Genomic DNA, 26,585 nt, shown 5'->3' with positions numbered 1-26,585 from the left:
TATGGAGGACTTGCTGAATTAGTATGAAGTTCTTAAAAGTTAGTCTTACTGGAAGCTAAAAAACGAAACAACGTTAAGAAGTTCTGCAGTGGAATTTGTACTACTATTTACAATAAGTGCATTGGTCAAAAAGTTTACGTTGAGAGAGTTTCAGCTATTTGAAATTATTTGAACATTGGGCACGTTAACATCCACCAGAGAATTAATTTTTAATCAAATAATTTTAATTAACAAACTAATGATCACGATTTAGCTGTTCAGAATTAGGTTGGTTACATAATTTACAATAAAACAATTCATTTAGAATTTCCAGATTATTACCTGTTGGGTGATAAATAAATCATTAACGGTAAACAATTTCTACCATTTGGTCATGAAGCAAAATAAAACTAAACTTAAAATTTTAACCCAAAAACAAAATTTTCTCCAATTTTTGCATTTATCAGCAATTTGTTCGAAAACTATAAGTCGGAGAACAATAATCTTTTTTTGAAAAAAATAGATAATCTAAAGAGCTTTCGAACGATAGTACACTTTAAGGGGTTATCTCTGATAGTTCCGGAGCTATTGCTCGACAAATGTTCCGGGTACCCAAAATTGACAAAAATTGCGACGAAAATTGAAAAAATCAAATATAAAAAAATCGAATATATGGACTTTTTGTGGACTTTTAACAACTGTAAAGGCATATAAAAGTCCATAAAAGTATACTAGAACGAGTTTAAAAAAAAATTTTTTTTCACATTTTTGAAGTGTAGTGCTCAGGAAATTTTAAGCAAAAAATTTTAAATTTTTATTTCTTGTGAAAAATTGATATAATATGTAAAATGAGCCGCTGAATTCAATGGAACAAACCGCAGTGCTCTACGACTTTTAGTTTTTTTTTTATAAATTTTTTTAGTGAAAAACTTTGATCGCCTCTGTAGCCGGAACCGTTGCCCGGAGCGGCTCCGGGTTTAATCGAAAAAATAGAGAAAATTAAGCGCTATCAAATGATTTTTTGTTCGTTGCTCTAGGTCTTACAGTTTCCGAGAAAAACGCAAAAAAAGGTTTCTATTTTTTCTTTTTTTGAATTTTCAACCGCCAATTACGGCCAAACTATTAGAGTTATCGAAAAACGGAAAAATCGAGAACAATCGGAATAAAAAACTCTACAAAATCGCATAGGACTCAAGGCGATATCTCGCAAAAAATTTTTAATTTTCAAACGCCGATTACTGCTAAACTAAAAGAGCTAGGATAATTTTAATTAACAAACTAATGATCACGATTTAGCTATTATTCAGAATTAGGTTGATTACATAATTTACAATAAAACAATTCATTTAAAATTTCCAGATTATTACCTGTTGGGTGATAAATAAATCATTAACGTTAAACAATTTCTACCATTTGGTCATGAAGCAAAATAAAACTAAACTTAAAATTTTAACCTAAAAACAAAATTTTCTTCTTTTGTGATTTTGTGCGTTTTGACAAGTTTTTACAAAACAAATAAATTTCAACCTTACACAGATAAAACAATTTCGATCGAATTTGGTAAATTTTCATCAAATTTTAAGAAATTTTTTTAGTTGCTGCTCAAAAAAGCTAGAATATAGAGTTATTTTATTATAATTGGGTGACTTTGGGTGTTACTTTGCTTGTTTCACTCGTTTTTACCGAAAAAAAATTGCTGGGTTTTTTAATCCCCATTTCAATACGAACAAATTTAAACATAAATTTAATTGTGTAATAAAGCAGTGCGCTTGTTTATAACAATAATACGTGGCTAATGTGATGCTAATAGAAATAGCAGTAATAATAATTCGCTCGTAGTTTGTGTTTACACTTTAATTATAACAAAATTTTTGACACCTGATCAATACATTTAAAAGTGGTTATGTAAAAATTATACATCCGCTCGTTTTCAAACTTAATGAAAAATTGTGTTAACTCTTCCACAAATAAAACACAGCCATTAAGGAAGTCCTTTTCTTGTTTGGTTTCAGTTAACAAACGCTGACTGGCACTTTATCCAAACCCAATATCAATAGAAATATCGACGTAATACGAAACGTGTCCAAGTTTCCATTCAAGTGCAGCGATAATTTTTTTATTTTTGCATTGGTCTAAAAAATCTTTCGTCCGGCACTTTCCGTAATGCAGGCCATAAAACCCCCGTCTCTGACACTGCATCATGCTGAAAGCTTGACGAAATTAGGGAAATTGAGATTGGTGGACTATGCCCAAGAGAGTAGAGATACTTCCATCGGCGTTACATCCAACTCCTTGAATGAAACGGCCGAGAATGGATCTTCTTTGTGCATGGGGAACTATCTCTATACTTTTTCCCTTCAATAGCGAATGCAAACGGAAAGAAACTTGGCGAGGAGATAAATCAATGGCACACATTGCTTGTATACGTAATTTTTTATTTATTACTCATCCAACATTTGGTTAATTCATTTAATCAATAATCTGTTTAAAGCACAAACGAGCGACAGCTGGTGAGTGCCTCTAATAGTAGAGATTAGATTGTATCAAAAGAATTCGCGTTTATTTGTATTAAAAATAATAAAATCGATTTTCAGTTTCACAAAACGGTTCAAATGCCAACAAATAAATCTTTCACGTCCGACATTAATTTTAAGATTATGGCTCCCAATGAGCCTCCAAGGAACGCAAACTGTAACAGTGTTATCGATATATAACCAGTATATGAAAACAGATAGTGTCCATAAAACGGTCAGCATTATTTACGAAAAAGACCGCTTTTTTTCTACACGTACAATAATATCAAAGTAATGTTTAAATTAATAGTTAATGGATTAATTAATTAATCATCGGAGTAAAAACACCCACTCATACAAATAATACACGAGCTTTACAAACCTGTCATAATTTAAGTATTTAATAAATTACAAATTATTACAAAGTAATCAATTAATCGTTGAAATAAATGTAGCACTCATTGTTTAATTAATTAGCCATCCTTTCGCTTATTAATGCTGACACGACTTTACTTAATTTATAGCCCATCTGCGAGAAGACGATAGATCTATCACTTTCAATTTATAAGTGGGATTACTTGGCTTTAATAATGAGTAATAAATTGGAATTTGTTATAATTATAACGCTCGAAATGTAATAATTAAATATTGTTTTGAGGTACAATTATTGTGGCTCCTGGCGACCCGTTTTTCAAAAAATAGTGTGTCTGACACCGAAATTTCGTAATGATTTCGTAACGTTATGTTTCATTCAAAATACACGATTCGCTTCATATTTTTGCTGTCCCGTCCGTTATTACAAACATAAAATGTTGTTCGTATTTCTGAACCAAGAATTTTTAAATCACACTGTCTAATTTTATTATTGTTAAAGTCTTTAATAACTAAAACAATATCTAAATAAATTTTCTAGAGCTATTTTAAATATTTTATTTAGAGTCAATTTTAAAAGGGTCTCAAAATCAAATAAAACCGATTCTATCTTATAGATTTTGATGTGCTCTTTCCGATCTAAAAAAGAGTTTTCTTCTAGCTCTTTTAGTTTGGCCGTAATCGGCGTTTGAAAATTGAAAATTTTTTTGCGAGATATCGTCTTGAGTCCTATGCCATTTTGTAGAGTTTTTTATTCCGGTTGTCCTCGATTTTTCCGTTTTTCGATAACTCTAATAGTTTGGCTGTAATTGGCGGTTGAAAATTCAAAAAAAAAAAGAAATCTTTTTTTGCGTTTTTCTCGGAAACTGTAAGACTTAGAGCAACGAACAAAAAACCATCTGATAGCGCTTAATTTTCTCTATTTTTTCGATTAAACCCGGAGCCGCTCCAGGCAACGGTTCCGGCTACTAAAAAAATTCATAAAAAAAAAACTAAAAGTCATAGAGCACTGCGGTTTGTTCCATTGGCTCATTTTACATATTATATCAATTTTTCACAAGAATTAAAAATTTAAAATTTTTTGCTTAAAATTTCCTGAGCAATACTACACTTACTTACCTTCAAGAAGGTGAAAAAAAATTTTTTTTAAACTCGTTCTAGAGTACTTTTATGGACTTTTATATGCCTTTACATCCCTCTAGAATTGTTAAAAGTCCACAAAAAGTTCATATATTCGATTTTTTGATATTTGATTTTTTCAATTTTCGTCGCAGTTTTTGTCGATTTTTGGTACCCGGAACATTTGTCGAGCAATAGCTCCGGAACTATCAGAGATAACCCCATGAAGTGTATTATCGTTGGAAAGCTCTTTGAATTATCTATTTTTTTTCAGAAAAGATTATTGTTCTCCGACTTATAGTTTTCGAGCAAATTGCTGATAAATGCAAAAATTGGTGAAATTTTAAAAAATTCATAACTAAAAAACTATTGGGAATTTGGCAATTTTCTTGATGCCAATCGATTCCCCGGATTATTTTGCATAGGTAAGGATCAAAACAGTTTCACTTTTTCGAATAGTTTAGTCGTAAATGAGAAATGAAAAAAAATTAAAAAAAATTAACACCCCCCCTTAAAATCGGTCAATTTTTAAAGTGTCTCAAAATCAAATAAAACCGATTCTATCTAATAGATTTTGATGTGCTCTTTCCGATCTAAAAAAGCGTTTTCTCCTAGCTCTTTTAGTTTGGCCGTAATCGGCGTTTGAAAATTTTAAAAGTGTCTCAAAATCAAATGAATCCTATTCTATCTTATACACATGATTTTTGTCCCGTCCGTCATCAATTTATATTTCTTATTAAGTTTCTATAAAGAAAAATTGACTTTTACTGAAATTGTTCCTAGAAAGTGAAAATAAACTAAAAAAATGTCCCGTCCGTAAAAATGAAATGACTGATATTTCACACACAGGTCAAGGAAAAATGTTGTAATCAACTCGTAACTTTTCTATTTTCCTTCTGAAGAGACAAGAGCACTTACTATTCGATGCCTCATCTTCTAATGTCAGCCAAAGCCACGATCGATGTTTTATCCAACGCTTTTATAATTTTAACAACCTCACTTTGAAAGTTTGCTGCCAGTAGCACGCGACATCAATCATCGACACATTCTGTCAACACATTGTACTTGCACAAAAACAGATTAAAATGCAATTTCAGACAATTTTTTTTAATATGAAATAATCACAGAAAGTTTCAATTTATGCGCGCGATTTTTCGCCGCTGTTCCAAAACTCATAATAGTTTGTTATGCAACTTTGCGCAAATTTATTTACATTTTAATTTTCATATCACGAAAATGGCTAAAGTTAAAACAGCTATAAATAATATTTAAAACAATTATGGCGTGCAACTGTGTCGCCGAGATGCATAGTCTATGTGTTTAAAGTTTGGTTGGCTTGTTTTATTTGCTCACACTGAATTTTAACAACACTTAAATTAAAAGGATAGTTGTCTTTACGTGTTTCTGCAACATAATGCTATTCAGATCATGTATTCAATCTACCTAACCGTTTTACATATAAATTCTTGCCGAGACGATGATTTTGCGGTTTTTACTGAAAAATCGTTCCGAAAACAAATCAAATAATGTGAACTCTGGCGAAAGCCCCGATAATTATTGACGATTCGGTCGGAAATAATTATCGCGAAATTAGTGGAGTATTAATAAAAGACTAAATTGTTTTTTGCTAAAACCTTTGAAAATTGGATTCGATTTAATGGCACCAACAAAATTAAAATCCTGTTAAGGTCGCAATAAAACCAAGCTTTTACGGGCTATTAAATGCCTCTTTTTATTAGTAACGTAAGTAATTGATTGAGTCGTGCAACACTGACTTTATTTACAAATAAATACGCCTACATTTTTCACATTGTTGGTACAATATTTCGTTACGAAACTGAGTAAAAACCGAAAGTGGGAAATGATTGGGGAGATTGTTGTTTTGCATGTTGTGTAAGTCGATATTTAACTCTATCCGAACCCTTATCAGATGACATTATTCAAACCGATAAAAAAGTTGTTTTGGTTTACTGTTTTCATGTCTTTTGCCTGACTCTTATCGAAAATAGATGATTAAATGATTCAAGGACAAAATTGTAAATTTTTGATCTCTTATACACAGTTTTAATTAGCTACGTATTTACATAAGTTGGTGTGTGAAAATGGTGGATGCGCCGGGATCATAATTCAAGCCAAACAAATTTCTAGCGCTGAAAAAACACTAATGTTGTTTGAAGTTAAAAAACGATCAAAATGGAATTTTAAGTAAAATTTATGTCTTGAAACAAAAAGAAAATTACATACGCTCCTCTCGTAATGTTCCAAGAAAGGACCTAATTACGTTTATTTCAAGTTTATTACAATTTAATGTGTACCTATTTTCCTTATTCCCTGTTTTAATTTTCATTTAATTTAAATTAGATCGTGAAAACAACCATTTAGTGTACAGTTAACAGTTGAATTATTTGCAGACAAAGTGTATGAATCTCTCTATCTTGAAAATAAGTAGTCCAATTTTTACAAAAAAAAAAGTAATACCTGCTAAAATGAGACAAATGAACCCTTTGTAGAATAATACTCGTATATCGGACAAACTCACATATTTATTATCTGTTTATTTATTCATTGTCTAGCCAGTTTGGGATTCAACTATTATTCAAGCATAACACAACCAGAATTTTATGTTATTTAACATAAATTCTCTTTAATAAATATATCGGGAACAAATTGTTCGTCTCGAAGGAAACGGCAATATCGACCCAATAGAAAATACAAAAATACAACAGTCAGCTACATCAAGTTAAATTGGATCTGACTTTGACATTTGTATAGAAGATGTAATATGTAGCGAATTAAAAATGACCACGTTTTTTCAAAACTATTAAATGTAGAACAAAAATAAAAACAGATTTGGAATCCGCAAACAATTCTACGACAGATAGGCATATCTGTAATGTAAATTTTCGGTTATTCCGACTTTTGACCAATTGGATTTATTCAAATTATTGCAACATTTTTTAATAAATTGTCACACAATTCTGCTCAGAAACACATAATTAACTGCTAAAGAAAGTACAAGTCCTTTTAAATCAATTTCTAAATTGTTTTTACTTATATTTTTATTTAATTTTTTGGTTGATTCGAAAAATTAAAAACGACCTATTTAATCCCATATCTCCGAAACTAAGCACAGTAGAACTAAAATGAAGACAGATTTTAAATCCTCAGACTATTTTACATTAGAAAAACGTTCTTTAAAAATAAATTTTCAACAGCTGTGACTTTGATGATTTTTTATTGGTAGGTGGTAGGTTGACCAAATTGTTTTATTCACATTATTTAAAAATTCTTATTTTTTATTTAATTTTATTTTAGTCCAATATTTTCAAAACTAAGAAGCGTAGAACAAAAATTAAGACGGATTTGAAACCCTCAAACAATTTTACGACAGATAGGCATACCTGTAGTGTAAATTTTCGGTTATTCTGACTTTGATAATTTTAAATAAGTAGGTAAGTAAGAATTTAGAGCAATTGGATTTATTCAAATTATTGCACCAATTTTGAAAGTCCTTTTAAATCAACTTCTATAATTTTTTTTACTTTTTTTTTATTTAATTTTTTGGTTGATTCGAAAAATTAAAAACGACCTATTTAATACCATATCTCCGAAACTAAGCACAGTAGAACTAAAATGAAGACAGATTTGAAATCCTCAGACTATTTTACATTAGAAAAACGTTATTTAAAAATAAATTTTCAACAGCTGTGACTTTGATGATTTTTTTATTGGTAGGTAGTTAAGTTAAGATTTTGACCAAATTGTTTTATTCACATTATTTAAAAACTTTGAACTCGATTGCCATAAAATTTCGCTCAGAAGTAAACAATTATGTGTTAAAAATGGTTACAGGTCCTTTTAAATCAATTTCAATATTATTCTTAATTTTTATTTAATTTTATTTTAGTCCAATATTTTGAAAACTAACAAAAATAAAGACAGATTAGAACCCTCAGAAAATTTTACGTCGACTAGAAAAATTTTATTTTCATAATAAAACGTATGATAAAACCACTCGAGTTCATAAAGTTGAAAGTGTTGACTAGTTTTAAAATAAATTCGTCCATTACACAAAATGCAGAAAACAACACACATGTGTCGAAAGAAATTACAGTTAAAGATCTTGTGGGAAAAAGTTCTCTCCTATATCTCGTTAAGTAGTTAATTGAATTCAGTGTGGAAATTTCGGAAAAGCCGTTCCCAATTTGTACAAGACACGTACAATTCAGGTAACCTAATTTAATGCCTTGTCCGCAATTCCAGTCATTGGGCGTTAAAAGCAACGGCTAAGGCAGCTTATCCGTTTCCGGACCGGATATAGCTACCACAACCGGAAACGGAAGCTGCATAAAGCCCCAACTACCTAGATTTCATTCTGCGACTTACTAACTTCTGACGATGATCATATTCAAGTTGCTTGAATATAAAAACACCGAATTTTGTGCAAGATAATGTCCCGGTAATAAATTTGCAAAACATGTAACAGCCTCACTAAAACATGCAAGTCAACATTACGTTGGATAAATTGTAATACAAGGTTGAAATACGTGACACATTTCGAACAGACGCATATTAGAGAATATGCGGCTCCACTTTTTACAAAGCAAACATTGTCCAAGCACGAAAAATCGCTTCAATTACAATTCCACTTATTGGTGCACCTTCGAGCACGAAAGATAAACACGCGAATTTTTTTATTATTTCAACCAACACGCTATCCATTACGTAATTTTCCGTGCTCGTATGTGAACTTTGAAGTATTTCAGTGAATTGAAGCCATCCAGAGCTGATTAATTACTACTCATGCTTTCACCAGTTGCAAAAAGTCGCTGTGTAATTAGAAAATGTTTTGTTTATTGTACAGGCATTGAAAGCTCCTGGCTCAATTCTTTCATGATTTGATTTCATTTCAACCCAACTCACGTATCCTTCGCTATACACCTCCCTAATTCGTTTTCCTATGAACTTTCTCTTAATTTATATTAACACGAAAAATATCAATCGAAGAAAAAATTAAAGCAAGAGTGAAACACATTCTGGAGAATATTTCATCGCAAAGTGTGTCACGTATTTCGACTTTGCCCTACAATTTATCCAATGCTGCGCTGAGTTCTTGTTTCATTTTTTGATCCCGCGTGCTTTCCAAATTTATTACAACCATTACGTGCATCCATATGCAAAAATTGTCATAATATACAAAAATAACCATAAAAGAGACACCAACACGTTTTTTTTTTAATTAAAACTCTTGCTTTGATTTAAATTCGAATATTTGAGCTGATCCTATTTTCCTCCCCTCAGGCCAGTTTAAATCAAATTTTTATGATTTTTTATGAGTTTTTTAGGTTTTGCTCAAAAACGAACAAAAATTCTCAACAATCACATTTTAAATTAATTATTTTAAAAACAAAATAACTTAATCAAAGAATGCTTGGTATTCACTTATTTCTCCTTTAGCCGAGCCGAGCTTTTATCCAACTTCAGATTTTTTTTAATTAATAAACGACCCATTTTTGCCTTGTTTTACTTTAATAAAATTTACTCAAACTATTTATTTGTAGCTGTATTTTCATTAATTAAACAATTTCCTCATCTCCTGTTGTTACGATTTTTTGAGTTTTTTTTTCTCATTTTAACAGTAAATAATTCGTAAATTTGAGTTTCCATTGTTCACCTAAAATCCGATAATCCAGTTTTTCCAACGTATTTGCAAAACATTGACAATTTAATACACGTAATTAATTTCTGCCAACAATACATTTGGATCAAAAACCGCCTCATTACAAAAAGCGCAAATTATTATTCATTAGTATTTTGCTACAACTAACAACGTGCTCTATGTATTCTTGTAATGCATGTTTTTGCTCTTATTTGCAATTAAGCTAAAAGCACAAACTCAACAAGAACTGTTTACGGACGAGTCGCCGAAAAGCCCATTTCAATGATTTTTCAATGAAAAAATTGTACACCAAAATTGTTCGTTTTTAAATTTAAAAAGTGCGATTCTTTTCATTTGTAAAAAAAATAAGTGGAAAACTCGATGACGAATGCAAACCCAATTAATTTTGAAAAAATAGCGCCGTATTAAAAAGAGCCCCTCTTGAGATAAGTGTTATCCCGAAGAGAAAATGCGGCTCATTTCCGCCAACATAAAATAAATCGACCCCGCTTCCATAAATTCAAATAAATTAAAAATTTATTAACGACGTACGTCCTTACAACGAAATTTCCTCCAAGCTCACCCTTAATTTCTCCTCCAATTACGTGAACAGCTCATTATAATGACCCACACAAAAATTATATTTATACCTTTTGCCATTTCGCTTCGTTTAATTTGTTTTCTTTTCATTTGGTGTGTTATTTATTTGGTCGAGTTGACAGGTGGTAACGAAAGAAATTACCTCGCAACTACTGAACTGAAATTGGATTAGTTTTTACGAAACGCCAAATTAGAAATAAAACTCAAGGGAGAAAGGAGAAATAATCCAACTGATCAAACTTGAAATTATTAGTACATACATTTTTTTGAATCCGGGCGCCACTTTTTAACCTCAATAACTCACACCACAGACACACAAACCCGGAATTCCGGAACACGCACTCGTCGCGCAAAATCCGGGTAAGCACTGAAACACCGCCACGACTCCGGTTATGACCACACGAAATCATCGCACAAGCGCAATGAGACTTTTTGCAAACTAACACGAAAATCATACGTACTAGAGGCCTGTTAAATGCACTTTACGCCACTTTAAGGCGGAAAACTTCCGCACGGCTTTGTTCTCTTTACTTATTAATGGAACGAAGAGTGGCAAAGAGGGCAACGCTCAAGTGGCAAACAAGCGAATTTTCGATTTTTTTTTTTCTAAATTTTGCATTCTAATTTAAGCAACGAAAATTTATCACAATAGATTGTAGAAAATTCTGAAAAAAATTAGTAGAAAAAAAGTGCAGGTGTAACAATTTCTCTTGGGAAGCTGAGCAAATTTACATTTCTCCATATTTCCAAGTATTCAATCACAAAAGCAATAGTTTTATTTATAGACATAACTATGTGCACAACTTGTTACAACTTTTCCAATACCGATAAATTGAATTAAAAAGACCAAAAACGCACCTGAACTCGCACAAATTGAAACATCAACCAAAAATACAGGTTTTAACGCTTCAGATTAAAAAAAATTATTTTAAGTTTTAAGTTCCGAAAAAACAGTGCTAAAACAGTTTATTTTGCTAAAAAACTAAAATAATAATTTTGGGTTGAATACATGAATGTATCCCGATTGATTATTTTATCACACAAAAGAGTGAATCCCAGAAAAAAATAAAACAAACGCGGCTAAGCAATTACGTGGCGTCATTTCAACGGGTTATTCTATTACATTTTCAAATTTAATAAACGCGTCGTCGCTTCAAAGTTTTTCAATTCAGCGATATTATTATCCTTGGCCATCATTTCATTGCTTTGCCAAGACACAGCCAATAGTATTATACAATACAGCAGATCAAAAAAAAAGGAGGCGATGAAGAGAAGACGAACACTAACTCGATTGTACTTCATCTCATCTGAAATTCAAATTATCTCATTCGATATGTTTCCTTTTGTGTAATGCTCATCTCAAATCGGATTATTTTTGACGAAAAACTTGTGTTATTACAATTATTTGGTTTTATTCCGTTTGTGTTTCCCATTTCGGGGAGGAATTAGAGGAAAGGAGAATTGACAGAATCGCTTTGTGCCACAGTGAGGGTTAATCCCACCTAAAATGATCTTAGCACAATTCCCCATTGTGCAAATATTAATTTAAATGGGCTAAGTTACCTACGTGGAATTAACCTTGTACCAAATTAAAAACTAAAGTGATTGTAAATTCTCACCTTACATAAAACTTTTTAAACCTAAATTCTAGGTTTCTAGAGTACATAGTTTAAAAAAAAATCTACAAAATTGCAGCTTTAGAAAAAAAAATTTTTTTTAAATTAATGACGTCATAATCAGGTGCAAATAAAATTAACGTTAGAATGTATTTTGGACCAGGAAAATGCAGCACCTACCTTTCTCAAATCGAAAAATGTGTGTAAAACGGTCTTTTGGGCCGTTTTTCCGTGAGTATTTTCAATAAATACAATCAAGGAGCCGGTCGTTGTGCGCGCCAATTCACACGCGCGCGCGCCTGGACTTTCAAATTCACAGTAATTTCACAAAACAGGTGCCCCATTTTGCACTTTTGAACCACTCAGCACGACTTATCACTGGTTTCGTCTGATTTTCTGAGAGATAACAATACAAGTGACAATCTCGAGTGACAAGACAGCTGTCAAAAGTAGCGTCCAAATTGGTCAAAGCACTCTTGGCAATTTTTTCAAAAGTGTGATTTCAGGCATTTATCAAACTTTTTGACCAAAATAGCCTTTCTATTTAGTAAAGAGTTGATTTAAATGTCTTTGTATCGTGTCCATAGCTTTTTTTTTCTATGAAATCACGCAAAATTCTTCTCAAAAACCAATGTGGTTGTGTCGTTAAGGGTAACAGTGACAAAGAGAGACCTATTGACGATTTTGTATGTGTAAGACAGAGCGCAACCCATCATATACAGAGTGTATCAGAAATACGTGATAATTTTACCACGTAATAAAAGTTATCAAATAATGAAAATATGTCGCTAAAAGTTGAAAAATATATTTTTTTTTATTTATTAAATATTTATTTATATGAAATTTTTGTTTCATCCAAATTGTGAATAAGAATGATAATAAAATCAAAATAAAATCTGCAAAGACCTGACTTAATTAGTTTTTTGTTATCTTCTTTTTTGGATTTCGGAACGCTTACAAAGGGAGCAATGGTCCACAGATTGCCCATAATTACTTACTAAAAGTGTAATTTAGTTCTGATAAAGTTTATGTTTATTACTATTATCTGAGCTATTATCATTATTTAAAAAAATGCCTCAATAGGCGATAATAGATAATAGTATGACGTTATAACGTAAAGGTGGCTGCGTGAAAGGAATTAAATCACGTGACAATTGTCATAATTTGAAGGAAAAATTGGGGTATAATAAAAAACGGTCAACAGTTCAATAAAACTTTATTAAATTATAAAACAGTTAAGACACTTTTATTTCACTTGGCATAAACCTTCTCCCCCGCAATCCAAGTCGAGTGCAGCTCAAGCCCCTCATCCAACATAATAAAATCAGCATCGGCCCCAAAATTTAGAGTCCCTTTCACACTTTCAATCCCTAAGGCTTTAGCTGGGTGCAAACTGGCCGCTTCTAACGCATACTCAACTGAACAACCTAACAAAATAATAATATAAAATAATAAAAAAAAAACACTGACCTGTTGACGCCAAAAACGACCTCACACACTCAATCATCGAGGCTATGCTGCCACACAACGTCTCAGTTTTGGCAATGTAGGCCCTTCCGCCCCTAACTTCAATCTCAAACTGCCCCAGATTGTATTTCCCTTCGGCAAGCCCCAAGGCTGCGATTGCGTCCGTCACGAGGACCAGCCCTTCGGGGTGCACCCTGTATGCGATTCTAAGGGCCGCAGGGTGCGTATGCACCCCATCTGCGATTATTCCGAAAAAAATCCTCCCGTTTGGGATTTTATTTGAGGTTAGGAGACCAACCAGCCCCGGGTCTCTATGATGGAACTGAAAGTGTCAAATTAATTCAAAGACGGAACGAAGTAATTGATTACTGGAAGCATTGCGTTGAAGAGGTGGGTTATTAAAGTGGCCCCACAATTAACCGCTTTCTCCCCTTGTGATAAATTAGCCATGGAATGTCCTTATAATTCATTAAAAAAAAATTTTTTTTGGTTATTTTTTTTGTGTTAATTGTTACCAACTGATACAATGATCCCTCTCTCAGACAACTTCCGGATTACTTCCTCGGCGTTTGGTAATTCGGGGGCCAATGTTATTATTTTGATGTTGTCCAAGCTGCCGTACATTTCTTCGACACTTTGCAAGCCCTTAAATAAAAAATTCGCCCCAGTTTTTTACACAACTTTACCCTACTTTTTCGAATCCTTTGATACAGTTTGGGGGGTGGGCCCCCTTTTTCTCCACGTTGATGAAGGGCCCCTCGGTGTGTATTCCTAAAATCGTGGCCCCGTGGGCCCCACCTTGCCTTTTTTTCATTTTGGGGACGACTTTATGGTAGATTTCTTTGGGTGAGGTTACTAGAGTGGGACAGTAGGCTGTAACCCCATGTGCGAGAAGGTTTTTCGATACGAGGTTTAAACCGTTTTCTAGATTCTCAATATTGAAGGAAAAGTCGTGTCCAAACCCACCTTGGCCCCAAAAATGCCAATAAAAGTGTGTGAGGCGGTGGCAACTCACCATTTATTTGCAATTCGATAAAGCCTGGTGCTATGGTGAGGCCGAGACAGTCGATTTTCCTGGCGGCGTGGATTTTTTCATCAAAGAAGATTTTTTCGGGATTGATGATTTTGCCGTTTCGCACCCATAAATCCTCAGTGATGATTTTATGGTTACGGAGGATTTTACAATTAATGAATTGGGTCAAGTCGTTCATTGTGTGGCACTGTCTCACCGACTATCATAATCCCATACTGAATATGGCAATAAATGTAGGTTAGGTTATCAGTCCTTGAACTGATTAGAACCACAGAAATTAAATAAACAATTCGCGCCACAAAACCAAAACTACCACAACAAGTTGTTTATTAATAATATTACATTTTCATTAATAATTTTGATAAAAACGGATGTTTTGACACATGACGTTTCGCAAACATAACCTTATATTGCCAAATCATGGGCGTAACGTCAAACGGGGCACAAAAAGTTTTGTCCATTTTTTTGTCGATAAATATACGATTACCTCATTACTAATGAGTGACTAACGTAATAAAGTTATTTATACACTTTGTTACGGGACTTTATGGTCCGTAAAGGTAAAAAAACCGTGGCTCCTGGCGGCCCGTTCTTGCGATGAAATTAATTTTGATTTGTCAATTTCAAATTCAGTGAGTTGGAAATATACTTAAACAATTAATAAAAATATTGGCACAGGCTGAAAAAAAATTTTATGCCAAGTCTGGAACTGTTGATAATTAGATAAAAACACAGTCATAAATGCAAAGAACAATTTATTTGAACGAAACACAACGAAACCTAAAGCTAAATGAACGAGAAATACGAAACACAAGTAAACAATATCGAAAAACTTATCCTAAACCTAAATTTTGACGAGAAAAACGTCGTTAAATCTGAACAAAACGATTAAAAAATATATGAATAAAAGAACAAAAGTTAAACATAAAAAAACAGCTCACGAAAATGCTTCTGGAGGCCCAAACAAACTTTCAAACACAATAACATGATGATAATTTTTATCAACTGTTACCAAACGCCCTTCTGAGGTCATTTTTAAACCGCAACAGCGTGAAACCTAAAAATAATCAATCATAAAACAAAAAATAAACAATAAAAAACTGACTTTAACGACAGGACAGCGATATTGAGCAAGAAAATTCCCTTGTTTCGAATAAACAGCAACATGAAAATAATTGCCGTGGGAATCCCCTACTATGACATCACCAGTACTCGAAATATCAATCCCATTCGGGAACATGGTGGTTTCAGTACCGCCAAACTTGCGCAAAAAATTACCATCGTCGTCCATCACAACAATTGCGTGACCTTTAAAGTCGCAGATGTAAAACTCCTTCCCTGAAAAGTGTTATTTTTGGTCACTTATACAGGGTGTCAGGTTTTAGTGCCACTTAAAAAATAAATACTTTGACTGGCACTAAAACCTGAAACTCCCTGTACGTGTTATTCTTTTTTTTGTAAAATTTTTTAATTTGTGAAAAAACGCCAACTTTGATTTATAAATTAATTTATAAAAAAATTACATACCGACAACGGCAATGTCGGAAGGCTCCTGAATAAAGGGCGAGCAATCAAGTGTCCTCAAGAAATCATTTTCGTCAGCAATGAAAAGTGTGGGTGTGACACTGTCCACAACAACAATTTCCCCATTGGAAGTGACAGCAATGCCTGCCACGATATCAATAAAATGAACGTTGATTTTTTTGTAAAACTTTCCCTCTTTGGTGAAAACTTGCATACGTGATCGCTCGTAACCACGATCACAAACGACGTAACAGCATTTTTTTTGTAACCAGACCACTTTACGAGGATGCCACAAGTAGCCATCATGACGGCCGGTTATACCAAATTGGGACTTGTAACGGCCATACTTATCAAAAATCTACAAAATATTCGAGGAGAATAGTTTAGAAACGAACTTAAATGCGTTGAACTGGACGGAAATCTAACAGAGGGGACGGAAGAATTGTTATTCGTTTGGACTAGTTCACACAATTAACTCAAAAACACCCTTTTTGAGATTTTACCAAAGCTGCGATTTTAAAATCACCAAAAAAATCTAAACTTTCTCCTTAATTAAAAAAATCACAACTCTTGAACTCTGACATAAGTGAACAATTTTCAATTGTCAAAATTCAAGGCTACTATGATTTTTTTGATCATCATTTTCAAAAAATCATAGTAGCTTTGCGATATGACAGTTGACAATCCTGAAGATTTAAAAAAAAAATAAGGCTCTAATTAAAAACTGTGTAATGTATATTTAAAAAAACCAATCAAAATTGGTGAAAAAAAGTTAGTCATTTGAAGCTAGTCCACATTTCGCGTCCGCGATTTTACCTGAACTCGGTGATTGCTACTATCAGCAACGACAATATCCTCGTTAAACCCGATACAAAATCCGTGCGGTGAATTAAACTGACCCGAACCGTTTCCTTTTTGCCCGAATGTTTTACAAAGTTGCATCGAATTAACAACATTATTATCATGAGAGGGAAGAAGAATATTATCATCAGGATTTGAACTGGACAATGAAAGGTCAGGATTAACGTGACACTTCGATTTTGGAGGTTCGAGGGCTAGTACAGGTAAGTTAGGAAATTCGCTAGGAATTACATCTACAACCAAAGGAGCTAAGTATACAACTAATAATAATTAAAAGAGGGCGCAAAACATTGCAGTTGGAATTTTAATAAAATCTTTGCTTTGCTAAATGTGTTAACTTTTTTTTAAATGTTTTTATTTTCTCATTTACGGCTAAACTATTCTAAAAAGTGGAACTATTTTGATCCATATCTATGCAAAATGATCCGGGGAATCGATTGGCATCGAGAAAATTACCAAATTCCGGATAGTTTTTTAGTTATGAATTTTTTAAAATTTCACCAATTTTTGCATTTATCAGCAATTTGCTCGAAAACTATAAGTCGGAGAACAATAATCTTTTTTGAAAAAAATAGATAATCCAAAGAGCTTTCCAACGATAATACACTTCATGGGGTTATCTCTAATAGTTCCGGAGCTATTGCTCGACAAATGTTCCGGATACACAAAATAGACAAAATTGCCACGAAAATTGAAAAAATCAAACATCAAAAAATCGAATATATGGACTTTTTGTGGACTTTTAACAACTCTAGAGGGATGTAAAGGCACATAAAAGTCCATAAAAGTATACTAGAACGAGTTTTAAAAAAAAAATTTCACATTTTTGAAGGCAAGTAAGTGTAGTCTAATTGCTCAGGAAATTTTAAGCAAAAAATTTAAAATTTTTAATTCTTGTGAAAAATTGATATAATATGTAAAATGAGCCGTAGAATTCAATGGAACAAACCGCAGTGCTCTACGACTTCAAGTTTTTTTTTTATGAATTTTTTTAGTGAAAAACTTTGATCGCCTCTGTAGCCGGAACCGTTGCCCGGAGCGGCTCCGGGTTTAATCGAAAAAATAGAGAAAATTAAGCGCTATCAAATGATTTTTTGTTCGTTGCTCTAAGTCTTACAGTTTCCGAGAAAAACGCAAAAAAAGGTTTCCATTTTCGCTTTTTTTCAATTTTTAACCGCCAATTACGGCCAAACTATTAGAGTTATCGAAAAACGGAAAAATCGAGGACAACCGGAATAAAAAGCTCTACAAAATAGCATAGGACTCAAGGCGATATCTCGCAAAAAATTTTTCAATTTTCAAACGCCGATTACGGCCAAACTAAAAGAGCTAGGAGAAAACGCTTTTTTAGATCGGAAAGAGCACATCAAAATCTATAAGATAGAATCGGTTTTATTTGATTTTGAGACACTTTAAAAATTGACCGATTTTAAGGGGGGGGTGTTAACTTTTTTTAATTTTTTTTTATTTTCTCATTTACGGCTAAACTATTCTAAAAAGTAGTACTATTTTGATCCATATCTATGCAAAATGATCCGGGGAATCGATTGGCATCGAGAAAATTACCAAATTCCGAATAGTTTTTTAGTTATAAATTTTTTAAAATTTCACCAATTTTTGCATTTATCAGCAATTTGCTCGAAAACTATAAGTCGGAGAAAATAATCTTTTTTGAAAAAAATAGATAATCTAAAGAGCTTTCCAACGATAATACACTTCATGAGGTTATCTCTGATAGTTCCGGAGCTATTGCTCGACAAATGTTCCGGGTACCCAAAATCGACAAAAACTGCGACGAAAATTGAAAAAATCAAATATATAAAAATCGAATATATGGACTTTTTGTGGACTTTTAACAACTCTAGAGGGATGTAAAGGCATATAAAAGTCCATAAAAGTAAACTAGAACGAGTTAAAAAAAAATTTTTTTTCATCTTCTTGAAAGTGTATTTACTCAGGAAATTTTAAGGAAAAAAATTCAAAATTTTAAATCTCGTGAAAAGTTGGTATTATACAGAAAATGAGCCGCTGAATTCACTGGAACAAACCGTTTTGCTCTACGGCTTTTAGTTTTTGAGTTATGATTTTTTTTTAGTGTCTCTACATAAAAACTGGAAAAATCGAACCTATTAACTTTTTTTGGACTTTTAAGAACCCGGGGTTCTAAAGGCATAGAATATTTATTTTTTAAATAGCAAAGATTTTACTAATTCAACTTGTCAACGATTTGCAAAACCAAAAACTAGCCAAAATTTAATCACCAATCCTAAAAAAAACTTACGCCTATCGGTGGCATCCGACGAATCGGTGCCATTCGAGTGGAAATCATCCGGCAAATACGAAGCAAAGTCGTTGAAAAACACATTATTATCCATACAATCACCATTCAGCAAAAGCCCATGTCTAGCCGCCATCTCCATATCAATCCCACTCGCAGTTTCGCCATTATTTTCCGTCATCAGCTGCATTTTATTCAACTTGACCACCAAATCCCTAACAGTCTGATCAACAGTTTGCGCCTTCGTAAGAATGGACATCTTGACCCCGTCGTATTCATTTTGCAAAGAGGTAACAATCTGGTCTTTCTGACTCCGCAAATAAGTTTCAAACTGTCTATGCGACGAACAAATCAAGCGCATACTTTCACAGCGATGATTTTCCAAAACGTGCAATTGCTTGCGCAAAAAATCGGACATTGCCAGCATGCGTTCAAGCGCTTGTTTGTTCTCAGTGATCTGTTTTTTCAGCATGTTCTTGTAGATCCAGTCAGAGTTGAAAATGGTCAAGTTCAAGACCACGTCCGGATCGGACATCAGATGGATCAGTTCGTCCAAATTGGCAATTTCGCAAATAAAAACCACACGGTGGAGGTTTAAATAGTCGTTAATGTCGTGGTACAAGTAGCATTGTTTGCACAGATAATTCTGGCATACGAGACAGTAGAGCTCTGCCTCCGTGTCTGAGACACATGGGGTGCAAGCAGGAACGCAGAACTGGGGCGTTAGGCTTAAGTGGGAGTCGGAACAGTCAGGGGATGATCCTGTTGTGAATGACATCTAAGGGAAAAAATCCAATAAAAATTACTTTTTACGGAACAGGAGTTGCTGACAGTTTCTGATTGGTTCAAATTAACGAGTAAAAAATTCAAACTAACGGAAAATTCAAACTAGCCAATCACAGCGCGAGTGACGTCACACCGCCCGGTTTTCATTGGTCAAACGCCTTAACCTAGCAAATTTCGTGAAAAAAAAACCAAATTTTTTACTAATTCGACAAACAATGACTTTGTTTACAACTCACACACTTGATTAATACCCCGCAAGTACGTAATTACAACGGAAAATTGCAATAATCGTAAAACATCAAGCCTCCATTTTCTTCCATACTTACTTTTGCGTTTCGTCGACTTGATCGCTTGGTTTTTGCAATTAGATGATAATTGCAGGTGCAAGAGTGCAATTAACGATAAAAATAAGATGTTGTAAGGATAAAACACCACACAAAAACGTTAAAAACTAGTTAAACCAGTAAATGTATCGACCATCAAAGCTTCTAAGAATCAAGTGGTGGGAGGTGGAGGGAGTTGGGTGAGGTTGAAACGCGCCAACAGGTGGCGCTAGCAAGTCTCAACTTACTTTCATCGAAAAAAAAAATCTCAGTTGAAACTTGTCGTATTTTTACATTTTGTCAAGTTAAGTTTGACGTTAATGCCGACTTATCAGTTAATAAATAATAAGCGTCAAAATTAACATTTACTACTATTGCGCCCTCTTACCGCCAATTCTGAAATCTTTTTTTAGCGAAATAGCGGGAAATTTAAACGTTAGTCCGGAAAAGTTTTTTGCGATAGTTGGTCGACACTTTTGAACCACCCTGTATACTCACCTTGTCCAAATAATTTTCTCGTAGATATTAAATTTGGGTTAAGTTGGGGAAATTAAACCAGGCATTATGTAACAACATTTATTATAAAATCGCTAGAATAGAAATAATCCATAAAAAAATACTTTGGATGTAAAAATTTTGTTCCAGTTTCAAGTATTCAACTTATGGCACGTTTGTTCTTAGAACACTACACGCGTATCTACAGTGATCACAAGTATAATATCTGTAATGAAGGTACAAACAACCCGCCTTAAATATCGTGATTTTTGAGATAATGTTTGTAAGTACAATCGACATCCCTACACGAACCGTTCACTTCATACGGACACATAATTCCAAGTGGATCCACATGACTATACCTGATACAACAACATTAATAACAAGCCAAAAAAACAATCGAGATATACATCACCTTTCGTAATTGTTAAAACAAAGAGGCGAGACGTATTCCGGAACACTCGATTTTATTGGCGTTTGCCTTTTAAAAATCTGGTCTATATCATTCGGATCGACAATATCAATCTGATCCGCTTCGTCACTATTGCACACATCCATATCCTCGCACTCATTATTCGTGGAACTACTAACAAAAGTGGAAATTGTCGCCTCATCGCCGACATCTGCTGCTTTAATTGGAGTCGAAGTGACAGGAAGTGCATTTTTATTGCTGTCAAGACTACCATTCTCTTTTTTTCTATTATCATAACTGGAAAAAAATATAGCCCCGACACATTTTCGCCTCCATTTGTTTTACAAACCTCTTATCGAGTTGCGCTTTTTTATCAATCAATTCTTTAACGAGTGAGGAAAATTTTTCATGCGATTTCGAAAGATTGGTTTTGGCTTCGTTTAAATCGCGCATTAGTGTCTTGATACGTTGCTCTTGTTTCTTGCGCTCGTTGCTGGTCACTGTGATTTTTCTTATAATCGGAGTCAGTGTTTGATACTTGCTTTTTATCTGCAAACTTTTAAGCGGCGCTGCTACTTCATGAACACAACGAAAAGTACAAGCAGAAATTGCTCTTTATCAGTATTTAATCGAATACATAAGTACTATTACAACTTACAAATTTAATTAATTATAAGAGTAAAAAAATATTTAATAATGTCGAGCTTGGTTCTAAAATTCAGTTGGTGACAATGAATTGTGGACAGGACATGGAAAACATTCACAAATTGCCAACCTAATTTTAGAATCGCAGCGCATTTTACTTCAATATTTTCTAACAAAAAAAAAAAACAAATGAAAAGATAAGATGGGTCAACTATTATAGAGATATCTAAAAACTGATTACGGAAAAAAGTTGTTATCGGCTTTATAACATCCAAGTATTCGTTACAAATGAGTATAATAGCAAAAATTATTTAGATAAGAAGGAAGCAATGAAAATAAGACGACAAAGTTCTTGATAACAATACTCTTGTTATACCGAACTAACTAATAATAAATTCTAATTTAATATTTCAGCCTTTTTTATTGGACAATAAAATTGCTTATACGAATACGAGAAAAAAATGGCAAGATATTGTTCAAAAGTTTTATTGTGTGGAGATGAGATTTTTTTTGTTATAATTTTTTTTCCAAAAGTAATAAAAAAACTGTAAAGATTTAATGTTATTTATTGAAAAGAATTAGTAAAAAAACAGTGTTTTAATTTTTTCGAATATGTTTGAACGAACTTATTTCGCATGAACTCGCTAAAAATTAAGTAACAAACACAACTTTGTCCAGTAAAAATTTCGAACAACATCAAAACATCAAATAAATAACAATAGACATGCAAAAAAAACACAACAAAAGCAATACCTTCCATTCCTCTGCATCTTGATCTCCTTGAGCGTCTTCTGCAACGTTGTAAGTTCATTGATGATCCGTTTCCTCTTCTCACTGTCACTTCTTTCCCCATTTGTCTGTGGTTTTACCTCAACTTGCACCTTTTCCGGCGTCACAGTAACTTCAACTGACGCCTTTGGCACACATTCACTTGCAACTTTCGCCGGTTCAGTCTTTTGCACGTTAATTTTCCGTGCCTTTTTCGTCTTTTCCGCATTTCTGAGCCGCTTAAGCAACTGCTGATATTCAAGCTGTTGCGACTTTGGTAGCAATTTAACGGCGGACTTTTCCAAGATACTCTTATCGTTATTGACGATTTTAAACCGTTTTTTATTCTCCGATTCAAATTTGGCTCTTTGCTCTTTGAGAAATTTCTCAACATTGCTCGAAATCACATTCAAGTCGGTTTTTTTTGGCGCTTGTGGAGCACTTGGTTTCGGTTCAATTTCCTCGTCACTGTCCGAATCACTCACTTTGATTATCAACGGTTTAACTAATGGTTTAGTCACTGTGATTTTTTTCGTGGTTTTAAAGTTATTTATTGGCCGTTTTGGAAGCGCAGTTACTACTGGTTTCGGAAGTGGTGGAGGAAGTGGTTTAGTGGTTACACTTTTCTCAGTGATATTTTTCGCAAGGCCCGCCAACAGGGAGGCCCTTAACACGTCCTCATCCTCCTCTAGGTCAATAACCGGGTTTTTTTCCTCCGTTTTTTTCTCATCTTTCGGCGTATCATTCTCTTTATTTTCGAGCGTTTCTTCCTTTTTCCGCTTCCGGCGTTGGAATTTGTTCAAAATCGCGGTCTTTAGCGCTTCCAAACGCAAATTCTCCAGTTCAGTATCGTCCATTTTATCTGAGGTGTCTTCGTTTTTTTGGGGGGGCTCGGGGGCGCTCGCGGCCAGGCCCCCCATGGCTTTGAGTCGTGTCTCGAGGGGTTTTTTGAGCCCCTCATCACTACCACTGATGTGGATCGCCTCTTTTAACTTGCCCTTGAGATCTTGAGGAGGTGACACATCACTGTCACTGTCGTCAGACGACGGTATTCGGCGCTTTTTGCGCCGTTTTTGGTGCTTTGATTTACGGTGCAGTAGCTTTTTAGTTTTGATCTTGTCTGATTCACTATCGCTACTTAAAGGGGGTGCACGTAAATGTTGGTTAGTTGAAGCAAACTTACCAAAAGTTGAATCGATGATGGAATTATCGGAAATGGCTTCGAAATCATCATCGTCAACTATTTCACCGTCTTCTAACTGATCACTTGGGCTCGGATCGCCCATTTTTACGTATTTTATTGATTTTTTTGAGAAAGAACAAAGGTTTCTCACAAATGGCGTGTCAAATGACAATGACAGGCAAGGGCGGCGCTGATAACGCTACCAAATGTCCCTAAAATGCGAAGCTAATGTGTGTGTATTCTATGGCTAATTTACACAAAATGACCAACAAACGGCCTGGAATTTACGCCCTTTATTCAGACAAGCGTTTACTACCACAAAACAGTCAAGAAATGACTTATTCTTCACACAAGGCACTGAAAATCAAGCGCCGTTAGTGGTGCCAACCTAGTGAATTTTCCCAATTTTGGGGAATTCTTTTAAAGTTTTTTTTTAAATAATTTTGAAAAATTCTAAGTAAAACTATAACTTTTTGAAAAAGACATCTAAAAGATAACTTGAAGAATGTAGAAGAAGCAGCAACATGACAAAAAAAAAACACATTATTTTACGATTTTTTATTCATATCAAAAAAATATTCTCATCACAATAATAAAATAAACTATTTCTCAATAAATTGGTTCCGGCTGTTGCGTCATTAATAACCCGAAACGTTTTTTGATTGTGATTCGCTCACGTGAGTATTTGTCCTCGGGTGAAAAACGTGCTAAAACAATAATGAGTTCACGTAAACCCCCCAAAATTCACGAATTGTTACCTGGATGTGCCGAAAGTGTGGGTTTTCCTGAAGGGTCAAATTTCTACAAAAAAACTCATTTATCACAATATTTAAGACAGTAAAGTAACACTCACATTTAAGGTGTAAACCCGGTTACCGTCTTTATCCAAATAATACATTAAGTACATCTTGAATGAAGAAAATTCCCACAAAAAAACGATTTTTTTCGCTTCACAACAAATGTGGTTTAAGGTTAGTTTTGGTTACCAATATGACGCCGCATGGTGACATAACACAAAAGTTACTAAAGTTAGGTTATTGTAGGTTAGATTTCTGGCGCACTTTTCTAATCAAACATAATTATGGAAATTGCATCGCATTTGAACGATTCCAAGGTAGTATTTAAGAAGGATTTTTCGGAATATGGACAAATACTAAACATTGAATTCTCCCCTTTTATTCTTTCCCAAGATTTGATTTTAATTGGGTTCGAAAGTAAAGTAGTCCTGGGGCATTTAAAGATAGATGAGGTATGTTTTGTAACAATAGAATGATGTTTGATTTATTAAAATTGTAGGAACAATCGCTGGAACTCGATATTTTGGCAGAATTCACTCTTAAATCACGCTGCTGTTCCTTAACATTTTCCCCAGAAACATCAACCAGCATTTTACCAAATAATATAATTTTCGCAGCGGCCTGCAAAGACTACAAGGTGCGAGTGTTTCGGAGTGATTTAAGGGGCTCTGATGTGTGTAAGGTTCGTAAATAAATAAATAAATTGATTTGAATTGGCATAAGAGTAGGCTGTGATTAGTAAATAAAAACCTTTTTTTTTAATTATTTTTTTGACTAGGTCTTAAGTGAGCACAACAGTTACATAAACGACGTTAAATTCGACCCTGACAATAATTTTCTGGTGTCAGTGAGTGACGACAACACTGCCAAACTATGGGACACCACCGATTTTCAATGTGTGGTGACACTGCAACTGACGTCACCTGGAATGTCAGTATGTTGGCACAAAGACGACGGTTCAAAATTACTCATTGCTGAAAAAATCGGTTTAATTCGTTTCTACAACGTTGAGACGCAAAATCCAATTCTATCGCTTGATTATGGGAAGCCCCTAGCTTGTGCCCATTGGGCGCCGTCCGATTCGCAATTAGTGGCATCATTGCAGTTAGGGGAATTACTCATTTGGGATTTGTCAAAGCCGTGCGTTCCGGCGAGTAATACTCTTGTTTTTACCGAAGCTGGAGGTTTTGTTAGGTTTAATTCATTTGGGAATTTGGTGGCGGCGATTAATAGTCTAGATAGTACGTTGAAAATTGTTGATTGTCAGATTAATCAAATGAAGTTGTCAGTTCCTGTCACACTTCCGAGTAATGTTAGTTGGCATTGCCGATATCCAATTGTTTGCGTTGGCGATTATATGACGTTGACTTTTTGGAAAGTTGTCTCAAAATAAACATATTTCACATAATTCTGTGTTTTATTTAATTTTTTTCTCCGGAACTTCTTACCTGAGTTCTTACACACTTTTCATGAGTATTTTGATTTCAGAAAAAATACAAAAAATTTTATTACATATACACTCAATCATGGAGGGTTGTATATGTATGTTGGTAATCTTTTTTAAATAGTACTAGAATCAAAAAAATCGATGTTCTTTTAACTGTCATTGAAATAAATGTGTTATAATCATTATTTGATCAATATTTTCAAAAAATCTTAGTAGCCTTGCAATTTAACAATTGACAATGCTGAAAATTTTAGTACTTCAAACATTTGTTTATTAAATTAAAAAAAATCACTTACTACAAAAGGTTCAAGAGATGATATTTTGAATGAAAATTTGCATAAAAATTAACATACACATTTTTTTTAAATAAAAAAACGCAATTTTGAGTTTTTTTTAATATTTACTTAATACAATTTGTTTCCTCTGTGTAACTGTGCTGTGCTACAAATAATAGGAAATACGATAACACAGTTATCGCACAAACATTGTTAATGATACGAAAATGGAGCATCCGTGATTTTTTTCCCCAAACAAGTGACATAACCTATCACTACCAGCCTCATACTTATTCCAAAACCCTTCCAACGTTTTTTCCCAACAATTATCGGTCCCCACATCTGAATTAATAATAATTTTCCCGCCTCACGTATCCATAAACACTCCAAGTCATTTATTGTGTAACTAAGTATATTATTGGTTCATAAAAGA

At 33.7% G+C, this 26,585-nt stretch overlaps 6 protein-coding genes across 12 annotated transcripts in view; 1 reads left to right on the top strand and 5 right to left on the bottom strand.

The window, feature by feature from the left end:
- The window catches only part of LOC662869 (uncharacterized protein), a 94,425-nt gene extending 82,100 nt beyond the window's left edge, over positions 1–12,325 (bottom strand). For 3 of the 7 annotated variants that reach the window (XR_010335427.1, XM_015979579.2, XM_015979580.2), the window contains exon 1: positions 10,503–10,641. The gene's annotated coding sequence lies outside the window, so the exon portion shown is untranslated. Of the gene's footprint in view, positions 1–10,502; positions 10,642–12,038 lie in introns of those variants that run through there. The other 4 variants (XM_064358927.1, XM_064358929.1, XM_015979583.2 and 1 more) reach the window with 3 other exon arrangements.
- A 732-nt stretch (positions 12,326–13,057) lies between these two features.
- Positions 13,058–14,772, bottom strand: LOC662842 (uncharacterized protein). The gene is made up of 6 exons (XM_968918.5): positions 14,341–14,772; positions 14,017–14,291; positions 13,841–13,970; positions 13,695–13,783; positions 13,329–13,647; positions 13,058–13,285 (listed from the first exon to the last, which is right to left on the bottom strand). Exons 1-6 carry the CDS (start codon positions 14,534–14,536, stop codon positions 13,110–13,112), a joined length of 1,185 nt encoding a protein of 394 aa, XP_974011.2. The 5' UTR covers positions 14,537–14,772; the 3' UTR covers positions 13,058–13,109.
- A 324-nt stretch (positions 14,773–15,096) lies between these two features.
- Positions 15,097–20,423, bottom strand: LOC103312546 (uncharacterized). Its single transcript, XM_064358634.1, has 6 exons — positions 20,134–20,423; positions 19,025–19,799; positions 16,699–16,976; positions 15,886–16,240; positions 15,464–15,696; positions 15,097–15,415 (listed from the first exon to the last, which is right to left on the bottom strand). The coding sequence occupies exons 2-6, from the start codon at positions 19,797–19,799 to the stop codon at positions 15,296–15,298; spliced, it is 1,761 nt and encodes a 586-aa protein (XP_064214704.1). The 5' UTR covers positions 20,134–20,423; the 3' UTR covers positions 15,097–15,295.
- A 269-nt stretch (positions 20,424–20,692) lies between these two features.
- LOC662818 (DNA mismatch repair protein Msh3) lies at positions 20,693–23,961 on the bottom strand. The gene is made up of 4 exons (XM_008193447.3): positions 22,436–23,961; positions 21,387–21,593; positions 21,041–21,334; positions 20,693–20,987 (listed from the first exon to the last, which is right to left on the bottom strand). The coding sequence occupies exons 1-4, from the start codon at positions 23,734–23,736 to the stop codon at positions 20,879–20,881; spliced, it is 1,911 nt and encodes a 636-aa protein (XP_008191669.1). The 5' UTR covers positions 23,737–23,961; the 3' UTR covers positions 20,693–20,878.
- A 215-nt stretch (positions 23,962–24,176) lies between these two features.
- Nop10 (Nop10 ribonucleoprotein) lies at positions 24,177–24,629 on the bottom strand. The gene is made up of 3 exons (XM_968869.4): positions 24,487–24,629; positions 24,392–24,434; positions 24,177–24,340 (listed from the first exon to the last, which is right to left on the bottom strand). The coding sequence occupies exons 1-3, from the start codon at positions 24,538–24,540 to the stop codon at positions 24,243–24,245; spliced, it is 195 nt and encodes a 64-aa protein (XP_973962.1). The 5' UTR covers positions 24,541–24,629; the 3' UTR covers positions 24,177–24,242.
- On the top strand, positions 24,469–25,838 carry Nup37 (Nucleoporin 37kD). The gene is made up of 5 exons (XM_064358635.1): positions 24,469–24,604; positions 24,677–24,747; positions 24,824–24,882; positions 24,930–25,112; positions 25,209–25,838. Exons 1-5 carry the CDS (start codon positions 24,546–24,548, stop codon positions 25,821–25,823), a joined length of 987 nt encoding a protein of 328 aa, XP_064214705.1. The 5' UTR covers positions 24,469–24,545; the 3' UTR covers positions 25,824–25,838.
- Positions 25,839–26,585: the final 747 nt, after the last annotated feature.

This window comes from Tribolium castaneum, chromosome 9 (genome assembly GCF_031307605.1).
Source record: "Tribolium castaneum strain GA2 chromosome 9, icTriCast1.1, whole genome shotgun sequence".
Classification (NCBI taxonomy): Eukaryota; Metazoa; Arthropoda; class Insecta; order Coleoptera; family Tenebrionidae; genus Tribolium; species Tribolium castaneum.
Note: the sequence above shows the minus strand (reverse complement) of the source record. Positions and strands in the feature narration are given on the sequence as shown.